This window comes from Pithys albifrons, chromosome 14, assembly GCF_047495875.1.
Source record: "Pithys albifrons albifrons isolate INPA30051 chromosome 14, PitAlb_v1, whole genome shotgun sequence".
NCBI classification, from domain to species: Eukaryota; Metazoa; Chordata; class Aves; order Passeriformes; family Thamnophilidae; genus Pithys; species Pithys albifrons.
The window spans coordinates 20,447,787-20,462,760 of record NC_092471.1 but is presented as its reverse complement, the minus strand read 5'-3'; the positions used below and the strand labels follow the sequence as shown (position 1 = coordinate 20,462,760).

General features: G+C 56.2%; 1 protein-coding gene across 1 annotated transcript in view; it reads right to left on the bottom strand.

The window, feature by feature from the left end:
- LOC139678415 (exocyst complex component 1-like) overlaps window positions 1-14,974 on the bottom strand; it is a 41,264-nt gene that overhangs the window by 11,171 nt on the left and 15,119 nt on the right. Inside the window, 5 exon segments of the mRNA XM_071569226.1 lie at window positions 1,174-1,286; window positions 6,984-7,077; window positions 7,812-7,961; window positions 9,156-9,265; window positions 13,578-13,710. Coding sequence (XP_071425327.1) covers window positions 1,174-1,286; window positions 6,984-7,077; window positions 7,812-7,961; window positions 9,156-9,265; window positions 13,578-13,710 — 600 coding nt within the window.

Here is a 14,974-nt window from a genome sequence, read left to right as displayed (position 1 = left end):
GGAACTCCTTGGAGATGGTCAGCTCCAGGGATAGGACCATGGCACAGGTGGGACATGGGAACACCTTGGAGATGGTCAGCTCCAGGGAAAGGACCATGGCACAGGTGGGACATGGGAACTCCTTGGAGATGGCCAACTCCAGGGAAAGGACCACAGCATGGTTGGGACACAGAAACCCCTTGGAGACACTCAGCTCCAGGGAAAGGGCACAGGTGGGACACGGGAACCCCTCAGAGATGCTCAGCTCCAGGAATAGGACCACAGCATGGGTGGGACATGGGAACTCCTTGGAGATGGTCAGCTCCAGGGAAAGGACCATGGCATGGGCAGGAAATGAGAACCCCGTGAAGATGCTCAGCTCCAGGGAAAGGGCCCGGGAGGGGGACATGGGAACCCCTCAGAGATGCTCAGCAGCAGGGAAAGAGCCATGGAATGGGTGAGACATGGGAACCTCTCAGAGATGTTCAGCTCCAAGGAAAGGGCACGGGTGGGACATGGGAACCCCTTGGTGATGGTCAACTTCAGGGAAAGGACCACAGCATGGGTGGGACAAGGGAAGCCCTGACAGATGCTCAGCAGCCGGGAAAGGGCACAGGTGGGACACAGGAAGCCCTTGGAGATGCTCAGCACCAGGGAAAGGGCACGGGTGGGGCCTGGGAACCCCTTGAAGATGTTCAGCACCACAGAAAGGGCACGGGTGGGACACAGGAAGCCCTTGGAGATGCTCAGCACCAGGGAAAGGACCATGGCATGTGCAGGACATGAGAACCCTGTGAAGATGCTCAGCTCCAGGGAAAGGACCACGGCATGGGTGGGACATGGGAACCCCTCAGAGATGCTCAGCTCCAGGGAAAGGGCCCGGGATGGGGACACAGGAACCCCTCAGAGATGCTCAGCACCAAGGAAAGGGCATGGGTGGGGCCTGGGAACCCCTTGAAGATGTTCAGCACCACAGAAAGGGCACGGGTGGGACACAGGAAGCCCTTGGAGATGCTCAGCACCAGGGAAAGGACCATGGCATGTGCAGGACACGAGATCCCTGTGAAGATGCTCAGCTCCAGGGAAAGGACCACGGCATGGGTGGGACATGGGAACCCCTCAGAGATGCTCAGCTCCAGGGAAAGGGCCCGGGAGGGGGACACGGGAACCCCTCAGAGATGCTCAGCTCCTCACCCTGCCCACGTCCCCTGTGTCTGGTGGCTCCTCCTGGCTCTCCCTGCTCCCGGGGAGGCTCCACCGTGGCTGGTTCCTGTTCCCCACGGGCTTCTCCGGGCTGTCCTGGAGACCTGCGGGGCAGCTGGTTAAACACCTCCACCCTCTCCCCTCCCCAGCTCCCTTGAAGGCATAAATGGCTCTTTTCCTGTCTGAATTTATGTGCGAATTGGCCTTTTCCTGGCGGATTTTCCCTCTGCCTTCCCACCCTTTCCTCTCTCCTCTTCATTATTCGTTTTAATTTCGTGTTTCTCCCCTTGGCTGTGCCTCCTTATCCCTTTGCTGTATTTATTTAGTGCTTCCTTCCAGCTCTTGAGGGCTGAAAATCCCGGAGGGTAAGAGCATAAATCAGCCTCCAAGAGGCTCAGCCAAACTGTTTGTTGCTTTAGTTTTGAGGGGAAATTGCCATAAAAGAATCTCCAGGGGAGATGGGAGTGGCTTTTCTTTTAAAAAATTGGCCTTTTGAAATTAAAAAAAATAAAAAGGAGCAAATACGCTTTTCAAACATTAACACTTTTTGCCGCAGTGTTTAAGTGGAAAAGTGAAAAAAAAACCCAAAAAACCCTCCTTTGAAAGGCACATTTACACCCTGAAAGAAACCAGTGGGGAAACAACCAGATTATTTCCTAATTAATTCTAAAACTCGGTGTCATTCCACCCTCCCGGAGGCTCTGGGTGAGTCAGGTCAGGTCTCCATCCCTCCGAATATCCAAAATATCTTTATTTGAGCCTCTGCCTGCAGGGCTTTCACCTTTGGGAAGGGTTTGTCACCTCCCTCCAGGCAGAGGGGAGGTGACACCCAGCCCTGCTGGCGACCTCAGCCTCCCTAAAACCACGGGGAAAATCCCTGAGCTGCTGCAGAATCTTTTTTCCCCCCACCCTTTTGTGAGGGATAATGAGAATTTCACTGGCTGGGAAGTGGCAAAACCGGGAGAAAAAAAAAATCTCTCCCTGCAGCGAATGGGAAAGGATTTTCCAAGGCTGGAAATGGTAATTGGGAAAAGGAGAAAAGACTTAATTATTGGCTCACCATTAATTATAACCAGCTTGAGGTTTGCCTTCTAAACTCTCCCATCATGCTGAAACAAGGCAATAAATCAGCAGGGGGGGTGCCCAGAAACATTTGCCATAAATAATCCTTTAGGAGGGCAGGGAATGGATCCCGAAAATTCAGTGCCACGATAATCAGGAATAACAAAGAAGTGGCACAAAAGAAATGCTGGGGTATTTTAAGGCAGGGATGGGGGGGATTATCAGGCACTTCCATCCGGGATCACTCCAAGGAAACCTCAGGAAAGACCTTGGCTGAGGTTCCTGCAGAGCTCCATCAAAGCCACAGCCCCAGAGCAGCCGGGTTTGCAGAGGATGCTCCAGCAGGAGGCTCTGAAGGTCTCTGGGAGCTGGGACAGCTTTGTGTGCCCTCAGTGCCCGTTGCTGCCAACCTTGGCCTGCAGGAGGGCACATGTGTGTGCTGGAACTGTCCAGGAGAGCTGGAGATGGAGTTTGACTGTGCCCTTGAGCTGACAGGAGGTCACCTCCTGCTCCACGGAGAGGGCTGTGATGTTCTCCTGCTGCTTTGCCCACAGGGGCTCCAGGGAAGGGCAGGCAGAGCTCAGCTGGTGCCCAGGAGCCCTGGGGAAGGTGCCCCATCAGAGCCTCTCTCAGATACAGCTTTCTAAAAATTCCCCTCGCTCTGCAGTGGTGGAAGGGCTGTTATTTAATGTTCTGCTCACATTAATGATGGGCTGAACATCCCAACCCCAGCCTGGACCTTCCTGCCTGGCCCAGCACCAGCACAAACCACCCCAGCACCAGCAAAGGGGGAGCAGCCCCAGCCCTGGGCAGACACTTTGGGGTGATTCAGGACTTTTCAGCCTCCAAGGTGTCCTCCTGCCCCTGTGATGACCTTCACAGCACTGGGTTTCCTCCTGGGGGTGGGTGACTCCTGGTTTGTGGGCACTGAACACCCCCAAAGCACTGGAGGGATGTCGCTGGCTCAGGGTGTGCCAGGAGGGCACAGGGCACACTGGCTGCCACACCTGTGCCCTGCACCACCTCTGGTTTTCATTCAACAAGTTTGTTTTCAGGAGTCTTCTGGTGGGAGGTGTCCATTAGACACCTGGGTGGGCTCTGAGGTCCCTCCCAAGCCAAAGGTCCTCTTTGACAGGTGTCACCCCCACTGCAACCCCCCCCTTTTCAATGACTCTGCTGCTGAGGGGACAAACCTGAGTGCTTTGATTTCCTTCCTAAACTCCTCTGCTCCGAGCCCAAGCCTCAGCCAGGGCCTCTTTATCCTCCACACAATCTCTGCTCTCTCCTGCTGCTCCAATAAAAGCAATTCCCCTTCTGGAGGAAACGCTGCCTGAGCACATTATCTGCACACCAGGGCTGGGGGTGGCTCCTCCTCTGCTGGTTCCCCTTGCTGGAAGTGCCTTCACTGCCTCTTATCTGGAATTGCTGGGTTTAAGCCACAAAGAGCCTGTTCCCAATGAAAAGCTGGATCCAGGGATGGGAGATAGGAATGTTCTCATTTTTAACTGTTTGTGCCACCTGATGTAGCAGGTGAGGCAAACCCTGTGCCCCTCCCTGCCAGGCTGAGTGGTCATATGGAATGGGTTTGGGTTGGGAGGGAACCCAAAGCCCATCCAGTGCCACCCCTGCCCTGGGCAGAGACACCTCCCACCAGCCCAGGGTGCTCCAAGCCCTGTCCAGCCTGGCCTTGGACACTCCCAGGGATGGGACAGCCCCAGCTTCTCTGCCCAACCTGTGCCAGGGCCTGCCCACCCTCCCAGCAGAGAATTTCCTGCTAATACCCCACCTAACCCTGTCCTCTGCCAGCTCAAAGCCATTTAGGTGCCATCAGGACTGTTTGGTGAGATGTTCCTCCTTTCTCTTGGTGTGGTCCCCTGGAGGTACCTGGGCACTGCCCATCCTGGTTTCACCCCTCAGGTTCCCTGTTTTCCTGCACATGTGGCTGAGTGTCTTTGCCAGGGGAACTGGCACTGGGTGGAGGAGCTGGAAGGGGTGGTGGGTGTGTTGAGATCAGATGTGCTGCACTTCCCAAATTGGGATCCACCAGCCCCATTCCCTTCCCCAGGCTCCTCCATCCCTTCCCCACACTCCATCCCTTCCTCAGGCTCCTCCATCCCTTCCCCAGGCTCCTCCATCCCTTCCCCATGTTTCATCCCTTCCCTAGGCTCCTTCATCCTTTCCTCAGGCTCCTCCATCCCTTCCCCAGGCTCCTCCATCCCTTCCCCAGGCTCCTCCATCCCTTCCCCAGGTTCCATCCCTTCTCCAGGTTCCATCCCTTCCCCACACTCCATCCCTTCCCCACACTCCATCCCTTCCCAATGCTCCATCCCTTTCCCACATTCCATCCCTTCCCCACACTCCATCCCTTCCCCATGTTCCATCCCTTCCCCAGGCTCCTCCATCCCTTCCCCAGACTCCTCCATCCCTTCCCCAGGCTCCTCCATCCCTTCCCCAGGCTCCGTCCCTTCCCCACACTCCATCCCTTCCCCAGACTCCTCCATCCCTTCCCCATGTTTCATCCCTTCCCCAGGCTCCTCCATCCCTTCCCCAGGCTCCTCCATCCCTTCCCCCCACTCCATCCCTTCCCCACACTCCATCCCTTCCCCAGGCTCCGTCCCTTCCCCACACTCCATCCCTTCCCCAGGCTCCTCCATCCCTTCCCCAGGCTCCTCCATCCCTTCCCCATGTTTCATCCCTTCCCTAGGCTCCTTCATCCTTTCCTCAGGCTCCTCCATCTCTTCCCCAGGCTCCTCCATCCCTTCCCCAGGTTCCATCCCTTCTCCAGGTTCCATCCCTTCCCCACACTCCATCCCTTCCCAATGCTCCATCCCTTTCCCACATTCCATCCCTTCCCCACACTCCATCCCTTCCCCATGTTCCTCCATCCCTTCCCCAGGCTCCTCCATCCCTTCCCCATGTTCCATCCCTTCCCCAGGCTCCTCCATCCCTTCCCCAGGCTCCTCCATCCCTTCTCCATGTTCCATCCCTTTCCCACACTCCTCCATCCTTTCCTCAGGCTCCTCCATCCCATCCTCAGGCTCCTCCACCCCTTCCCCAGGCTCCTCCATCTCTTCCCCAGACTCCTCCATCCCTTCCCCAGGCTCCTCCATCCCTTCCCAAAGCTCCATCCCTTCCCCAGGCTCCTCCATCCTTTCCCAAAGCTCCATCCCTTCCCCAGGCTCCTCCATCCATTCCCCAGACTCCTCCATCCCTTCCCCAGGCTCCTCCATCCCTTCCCCAGGCTCCTCCATCCCTTTCCCAGGCTCCTCCATCCCTTCCCAGTGTTCCATCCATTCCCCAGACTCCTCCATCCCTTCCCCAGGCTCCTCCATCCCTTCCCAAAGCTCCATCCCTTCCCCAGGCTCCTCCATCCTTTCCCAAAGCTCCATCCCTTCCCCAGGCTCCTCCATCCATTCCCCAGACTCCTCCATCCCTTCCCCAGGCTCCTCCATCCCTTCCCCAGGCTCCTCCATCCCTTTCCCAGGCTCCTCCATCCCTTCCCAGTGTTCCATCCATTCCCCAGACTCCTCCATCCCTTCCCAAAGCTCCATCCTTTCCCAGGCTCCTCCATCCCTTCCCCAGGTTCCATCCTCTGGCTCAGGGCCTGGACACAAGTGATGAAGTAGGTGCAGAGCTGGAAGGAGCCAAGGGATGACTCTGATGGACTAAACACACCCTGACATTCAGGCTGGGCCAAGCTGGCATGGAACTTTCCATTACAGTCCTTTGTTTTGCTGAAGGAAAATGTGACTCCTGGGCCATAAAAGCTGCCAGAGGAGACAGATCAGCTTCTCTTTTTATCTTCAGAAACACCTGACTGGAATATTTTGAGTCAGATGGCAGCGATTCCAGTGGAAATGAGCCCGTTGGGACAGCACAGCCCCACACTGGGAAGTGATGTGCAATCACTCTGCAAATATTGCTCCAGAAGCCTTCAGGGACAGACCTGGGGCCTTCTCCTGACAGGACAAAGTGTCTGAGGAACCTGTGACCAGCTCTGCTTGTGAAATATGGACCAGGCTTTACAGAGCCACAGGGTGGGTTGGGGTGGGAGGGATGGAAAACTCACCTCTTGCCACCCCCTGCCATGGGCAGGGACACCTTCCACCAGCCCAGGCTGCTCCAAGCCCTGTCCAGCCTGACTTTGAGCACTTCCAGGGATGGGAAGAACATTTCCAGGGATGGGGAATTTATCAGGAGCCTTCTCCAGGCTGAACAACCCCAGCTCCCTCAGCCTCTCCTGACAGGAGAGCTCCAGCCCTTGGAGCATCTTGGCAAGGGAAGAGCAAACTTGGTGGTTTTTTTCAGGAGCTAATGGTGTGGTGGGAACTCTGGGGCTCACCAGGAAGACTTTGAGAGCCAAGGAGAAGGGAGGGGACAACTGGTGGCCGTACTTTGTGAGCCAGGCAGTGCCACATCCCCCTCTGACAGCCCCTCAGGACAGGAGCTCAACCATCCCTGTGTCTCCTCTGAGCCCTGCAAAGGGAAGGGGAACAAAAGCTCCAGCTCTGAGGAGCAGCTCAACCAGACTGGGGGATTCCTGGAGCCAAAGGTCTCACAGACACTGCCTGACCCAAAGCAGAGCTGGCTCTGTCACCTCCTGCCAACACAGACCCAGCCCATGGAGGAGAAAACCAACTCATGGCACCAAATCTGGGCAAGACTCCCATGGCAGAGGGTGATTGGCACCTTCTCTACATGCCAAGAACTCCCCAGGGTCATATTTGGAAATCACTCACTTCCTTTTCTTCTTCCTAACAGGGAGGTTTTGGCTTGTTGGAAAAAGGCTTTGATTTCCCTCTCGTAGAGTCTGCTGAGGCTCTGGACATACACCTGGAAGGCACAGGAGTGGCCAGGAGAAAGCAAAAAGATGAGGGTTTAGCATTTCAGACCTTTTCCCTCACCACAATATCTGCCACCAGGTCCCAGCCTGCTTCTCTCAAGCACAGAGGTCCAACATGCTGTGGCCAAGTTGGCCAGACACTGTCTCAGAAGGGCCCAGCACTGGTGGGGGTTTGGTGGGACCAAACTCTCATGAGGAGATCCTCACTTGGACCAACCTGCTCCTGGTTTCTTTAGGAGTTTGCTGGGACCAAACTCCCATTAGAGCTCATCACTTGGACCAACCTGCTCCTGGTTTCTTCAGAGATTTGGTGGGACCAAACTCCCATCAGGAGCTCATCACTTGGACCAACCTGCTCCTGGTTTCTTCAGAGATTTGGTGGGACCAAACTCCCATCAGGAGCTCATCACTTGGACCAACCTGCTCCTGGTTTCTTCAGAGATTTGGTGGGACCAAACTCCCATCAGAGCTCACCCCCTGGACCAACCTGCTCCTGGTTTCTTCAGGGGTTTGGTGGGACCAGACTCCCATCAGGAGCTCCTCACTTGGACCAACCTGCTCCTGGTTTCTTTAAGGGTTTGGTGGGACCAAACTCCCATCAGGAGCTCCTCACTTGGACCAACCTGCTCCTGGTTTCTTCAGGGGTTTGGTGGGACCAGACTCCCATCAGGAGCTCCTCACTTGGACCAACCTGCTCCTGGTTTCTTCAGGATTTCAGCCCTACCTTGGGGAGGTCACAGAACAGAGCTGGGTTGCTGTTCCTCAGCCAGGCCATGAGCTGGGTGTAGGGCAGCAGCTCCTGGTGGTGGAGCCCATGGCTTGGTGCAGTCAGCTTGTCCATGGGCTGCCCAAGAGCAGGGACCTGAGAATTGCCCTAAAGCAAACAGGAACAGCAGAAAGAGTCAAATAAACCAGCCTGAGAACCTCATGGTTCCCCTTGACTTCCCAGGTCAGAAATGTCAGGAGTTCTGCAGTTCCCAGTTCTGTATTTTCAGTTGGTGTTTGAGAAACAAATCCAAAGTTGAGGCAGGGCAGGAATGTCTGTAGGAGCTCCAGCCTCAATCCCATTATTTGGGAACAACCCTGAGCTGGCCCAGGACCATGGGCAGGAGGAGACACAGGAGAGAAGCTCCTGGTGGAGGAATGAAATGTCAGGAGTTCTGCAGTTCCCAGTTCTGAATTTCCAGGTGGTGTTGGAGAAACAAACTCAAACCTCAGGAATGACTGTTGGAGCTCCAGCCTCAATCCCACTATCTAGGAACAACCCTGAGCTGGCCCAGGACCGTGGGCAGGAGGAGACACAGGAGAGAAGCTCCTGGTGGAGGAACATGCTGGAAGTCCTCCCTTGGAGCACTGGGAGGTGGATCTGCCTTGGGATGGGGAGGGAACAGAGGGGAAGGACCTGCCAGGCCGTGCTTGTGCTGGGACACCACCCCACACCCTCAGGGTCCTGGAGGTGGGGTGGGAGCAGCTCCAGGTGGAGCAGTTGGCTCAGGGATGTGTCCAGCCAAGGTCTGAAGATCCCCAAGGATGGAAAGCCCCCAGTTCCCTCCCAGTTCCCTGCCAATCACATCCCTCCCCAAAGGAAGCAAACACTGAAGGCTGAAGGAAATAACACTGAGGATATTTGGGAGTTGCTCCTTTTCCCTGAAAGGAACTCTGGAAGTGTCAGATTTTCCTTCCAGGTCTCTGCCCACAGGGAAATTGTCCCCCCATGTCTTTTAAACTGCAAAACCAGCCCTTGAAAGTGCAATCAAAGGACCCTTCCCCTGGGATTTTGTGTTAGGAGCAGGTCTGCAACCCCCACCACCCCCAAAAGGCAAGAAGAAAACCTAAAGCCTCAAAATCTTCAGGCCTGAGCACTTTTTGACACTGCAAGAAGGTCATGGAGTGGCACCAGGGGGATCCTGGAGCTCTTCTGCACATCTGCAAAACCAACCCAAGGGCAGGGGGAAGGTCTGTGGGGAGACCCCTTTGGGGAGACCCCCTGGGAGGATCATCCCCTACAGCCCTGGGGTGACTGGAGCAGGATGCCCAAAGCTCCCAGGGTTTGAGGGTCAAGGCCCACCTGCAGCTGGAAGATGTTTGTGATGTGGCTGATGAAAGAGTTCTCAAAGTTCTGCTTGAGCCTCTCAAAGGTGATCAGCTGCTCCGCCACCGCCTGCAGCTTCCGGTACCCTGGGGAAGAGGGAGGAGCTCATGGAATGGGGGGAACGGGGGTAGCAAGGGATGGATGGGGAAAGGGGATATCATGGAATGGGGGGAACGGGGGATGGAGGGGGAAAGGGGATATCATGGAATGGGGGGGAATGGGGGTAGCAAGGGATGGAGGGGAAAGGGGATATCATGGAATGGGGGTAGCAAGGGATGGATGGGGAAAGAGGGATGAGGTCATGGAATGGGGGGAATGGGGGTAGCAAGGGATGGAGGGGAAAGGGGATATCATGGAATGGGGGGGAATGGGGGTAGCAAGGGATGGAGGGGGAAAGGGGATATCATGGAATGGGGGTAGCAAGGGATGGAGGGGAAAGAGGGAGGAGGTCATGGAATGGGGGGAATGGGGGTAGCAAGGGATGGAGGGGAAAGGGGATATCATGGAATGGGGGGGAATGGGAATAGCAAGGGATGGAGGGGGAAAGAGGGGATATCATGGAATGGGGGGGAATGGGGATAGTAAGGGATGGAGGGGAAAGAGGGAGGAGGTCATGGAATGGGGGGAATGGGGGTAGCAAGGGATGGAGGGGAAAGAGGATATCATGGAATGGGGGTAGCAAGGGATGGAGGGGAAGGAGGGGATATCATGGAATAGAGTGGATATCATGGAATGGAGGGGGGGAATGGGGATAGCAAGGGATGGAGGGGGAAAGAGGGGATATCATGGAATGGGGGGGAATGGGGATAGTAAGGGATGGAGGGGGAAAGGGGATATCATGGAATGGGGGGGAATGGGGGTAGCAAGGGATGGAGGGGGAAAGAGGGGATATCATGGAATGGGGGTAGCAAGGGATGGAGGGGAAAGGGGATACCATGGAATGGGAATAGCAAGGGATGGAGGGGAAAGAGGGGATACCATGGAATGGGGGGGAATGGGGGTAGCAAGGGATGGAGGGGGAAAGAGGGGATATCATGGAATGGGGGGGAATGGGGATAGTAAGGGATGGATGGGGAAAGAGGGAGGAGGTCATGGAATGGGGGGAATGGGGGTAGCAAGGGATGGAGGGGAAAGAGGATATCATGGAATGGGGGTAGCAAGGGATGGAGGGGAAGGAGGGGATATCATGGAATAGAGTGGATATCATGGAATGGAGGGGGGGAATGGGGATAGCAAGGGATGGAGGGGGAAAGAGGGGATATCATGGAATGGGGGGGAATGGGGGTAGCAAGGGATGGAGGGGGAAAGAGGGGATATCATGGAATGGGGGGGAATGGGGATAGTAAGGGATGGAGGGGGAAAGGGGATATCATGGAATGGGGGGGAATGGGGGTAGCAAGGGATGGAGGGGGAAAGAGGGGATATCATGGAATGGGGGTAGCAAGGGATGGAGGGGGAAAGGGGATATCATGGAATGTGGGGGAATGGGGCTAGAACGGGATGGAGGGGGAAAGAAGGGATATCATGGAATAGAGAGGATATCATGTCATGGAGGGGGGGGGGAAGAGGATATCATGGAATGGAGGGATAAGAGAGAGGATATCATGGAATGGAGGGGAGAGGGGAGGGATATCATGGCATTGGAGGGGAAAAAATAAGGATATCATGGAATGGAGTGGGGAGAAAAAAGGGGATATCAAGACATTGAGAGAAAAAATGGGGGATATAATGGAATGGAGGGAGAAAAAGGGGATATCAAGTTATTGAGGGAATAAAGGGAGGATATCATGGAGTGGAAGGAGAAAAGAGAGGATATCATGGTATTGGGGGGAAAAAGAGGATATCAGGGTATTGGGAGAAAAAAGGAAGGATATCATGGAATGGAAGGGAGAAAAAAAGATATCAGATTATTGAAGGAAAAAGGGAGGATGTCATGGAATGGAGGGATAAGAGAGAGGATGTCATGGAATGGAGGGGAGAAAAAAGAGGATATCTTGGTAGGGAGGGGGAAAAGGGCATGTCAAGCTATTGAGAGAAAAGGGGAGGATATCATGGAATGGAGGGGGAAAATAGAGGATATCATGGTATTGGGGGGAAAAAGGGAGGATATCATGATATGGAGGATAAAAGAGAGGATATCATGGAATGGAGGAGGGGAGAAGGGGATATCAAGACATTGAGAGAAAAAATGGGGGATATAATGGAATGGAAGGGGAAAAAAGGGGATATCAAGGTATTGAGGGAATAAAGGGAGGATATCATGGTATGGAGAGGGAAAACAGAGGATATCATGATATGGAGGCAAAAAAAAAGAGGATACCAAGGTACTGAGGGAAAAGGAGGGGATCCCAAGGCACTGAGGGAAAGAAGGGGATCCCAAGGCACTGAGGGGTCCCAAGGCACTGAGGGATCCCAAGGCACTGAGGGGATCCCAAGGCACTGAGGGGTCCCAAGGCACTGAGGGGGTCCCAAGGCACTGAGGGATCCCAAGGCACTGAGGGGGTCCCAAGGCACTGAGGGGTCCCAAGGCACTGAGGGGATCCCAAGGCAATGAGGGGGATCCCAAGGCACTGAGGGGTCCCAAGGCACTGAGGGGTCCCAAGGCATTGAGGGGATCCCAAGGCATTGAGGGAGAAGAAGGGGATCCCAAGGCACTGAGGGAAAGAAGGGGATCCCAAGGCACTGAGGGAAAGAAGGGGATCCCAAGGCACTGAGTGGTCCCAAGGCACTGAGGGGATCCCAAGGCACTGAGGGGTCCCAAGGCACTGAGGGGGATCCCAAGGCACTGAGGGGATCCCAAGGCACTGAGGGAAAAGAAGGGGATCCCAAGGCACTGAGGGGTCCCAAGGCACTGAGGGGGAAGGAGGGGATCCTAAGGCACTGAGGGGATCCCAAGGCACTGAGGGGGATCCCAAGGCTCTGAGGGGTCCCAAGGCACTGAGGGGTTCCCAAGGCACTGAGGGGGATCCCAAGGCACTGAGGGGTCCCAAGGCATTGAGTGGTCCCAAGGCACTGAGGGGGATCCCAAGGCACTGAGGGGTCCCAAGGCACTGAGGGGGAAGGAGGGGGTCCCAAGGCACTGAGTGGATCCCAAGGCACTGAGGGGGTCCCAAGGCACTGAGGGGTCCCAAGGCACTGAGGGGTCCCAAGGCACTGAGGGGGAAGGAGGGGATCCCAAGGCACTGAGGGGTCCCAAGGCATTGAGTGGTCCCAAGGCACTGAGGGGATCCCAAGGCTTTGAGGGGTCCCAAGGCACTGAGGGGTCCCAAGGCACTGAGGGGATCCCAAGGCTCTGAGGGGTCCCAAGGCACTGAGGGGTCCCAAGGCACTGAGGGGATCCCAAGGCACTGAGGAGTCCCAAGGCACTGAGGGAGAAGGAGGGGATCCCAAGGCACTGAGGGGGATCCCAAGGCACTGAGGGGATCCCAAGGCACTGAGGGAAAAGAAGGGGATCCCAAGGCACTGAGGGGATCCCAAGGCACTGAGGGAGAAGGAGGGGATCCCAAGGCTCTGAGGGGTCCCAAGGCATTGAGTGGTCCCAAGGCACTGAGGGGGATCCCAAGGCTCTGAGGGGTCCCAAGGCACTGAGGGAGAAGGAGGGGATCCCAAGGCACTGAGGGGTCCCAAGGCACTGGGGGGTCCCAAGGCACTGAGGGGGAAGGAGGGGATCCCAAGGCACTGAGGGGTCTGGCCATGGGGCTGCAGAGCCCTCACTCAGCCCACTGGGAACACAACAGGAGCCAGTCCCGACCTAAACACCAGCACCCAACGCCAGGGAAGGGGAGAAGGTTTGCTGTGGCACCAGGATAACCCAGACACTAAACCCACTGAAGCTGCAGAGCCTCCCCCAGACTGCCCTTTGCCAGGGGCACACGCCCAGGCTCAGCACAGGGAACGCTGGGATCCTGTGCCAGGGTCACGTCCCTGGGCACGGGCAGGGCTCCAACAACTCCCACACGCTGCCACAGGGACTTGGTGTTTTTCCACGCTGGGGTACAGACAGATGGGCTGCCCCAGGAGACCACAGGTCCGAAATAGGACTTTCCACCACCCTCTCTGAGCTATAAGAGGTGCTGTGCCCTGCTGGCAGAGCACACTGCCCTGTATCCCGGTGTTTAGTGGCATGGGAGGGATGCTTGGCACAGGTTTGGCTCAGCTCTAATGGAAACTGTGCCAGGCAGTGCCCCAGCCCAGCACGAGGGGCTCAGGGAGGGGATTTTGGAGTGTCCTGGAGTGGATTTTGGGTGGGATTTTCCTGGTTTGGGGAGTGTCCTGCTGTGAATTTTGTGGGAATTTTCGGGGAGCACCAGCAGGGATTGTGCAGCACTGGGTGGTGCTGGGTGGGCAGCACAGGCTGGGCAGGAGCTGGTGGGTCCCCCAAACCCCTGCTCTGCTCACCAGGCTGGAGGTGGGTGCTCATGCAGGCAGCCAGAGCCTCTGCTGCAGCCCCACAGGCTCCCACCGCTCCGGGGCTGGAGAGATCTGCCCTGCTCAGGACATCACAGTGCTCCTTGCTCAGCTCCAGGTGGCTCTGCAAACAAAGCCAGAGGACAACAGGTACCAGCACAGCCAAGGTCTCATCCCACATGGAAAGGATTGACAGGAATTGGATTGCCAGGAGGCTGAAGATGAGCCAGCAGAGTGTGCCCAGGTGGGCAAGAAGGCCAATGGCATCCTGGCCTGGCTCAGCAATGGGGTGGCAGCAGGCCCAGGGCAGTGACCCTTCCCCTGGACTCAGCACTGGGGAGGCCACACCTGGAGTGTTGTGTTCAGTTCTGGGCCCCTCAGGTCAGGAAAGAGATTGAGGGGCTGGAGCGGGGCCAGAGAAGAGCAACGAGGCTGGAGAAGGGACTGGATGTGGCACTGAGTGTCCTCTGAAACACCTCCAGGGACAGAGAATCCAACATGTCTTGATCCAACCCCACTGTGATCACCAGCCCAGGGCACAGAGTGCCCTGGGCTGGTGATCACAGTAGGGTTGGGTCAAGAGTTGGACTTGGAGATCTCAGAGGTCTCTTCCAACCCAACTGAGAAGAGCAACGAGGCTGGAGAAGGGACTGGAGCACAAGCCCTGTGGGGAGAGGCTGAGGGAGCTGGGGGTGTTCAGGCTGGAGAAGAGGAGGCTCAGAGGTGACCTCAGCACTGTCTGGAACTGCCTGAAGGGAAGTTCTGGCCAGGTGGGGGTTGGTCTCTTCTCCCAGGCACTCAGCAATAGGACAAGGGGGCACGATGGGCTCAAGCTCTGCCAGGGGAAACTGAAGTTGGAGAGCAGAAAGAAATTCTTTGCAGAGAGAGTGCTCAGGGATTGGAATGGGCTGCCCAGAGAGGGGGTGGATTCCCCATCCCTGGAGGTGTTTAAGATGAGACTGGACGTGGCGCTGAGTGCCCTGGGCTGGTGATCACAGTGGGGTTGGACCAAGGGTTGGACTTGATGATCTCAGAGGTCTCTTCCAACCCAATCCATTCTGTGATTCTATAAAAGCTGCTGCCTTGGAACATCCCTGAGCTTCCAGGCCATGTGTGTCCCTTGGGAAGTCCATTCCCACCAGAACCAAAGCTCTGCAGTGGTGGCCAAGGATGTCCTGGCAAACCTCAAAGCACAAATTTCCAAAGGGCTGGAAGCTTTGGCACCACTGCTGGCACCAAAAATTCCCTGGCCATTGGAGTGTCCTGGGGTGGGATTTTCCTGGTTTTGGGGGGTCTTGGGGTGCATTTTAGGGGGAGTTTGGGGATCTTGAGTCAGATTTTGGAGATCCTGGGGTGGATTTTTGGGGGGATCTTGAGTCAGATTTTGG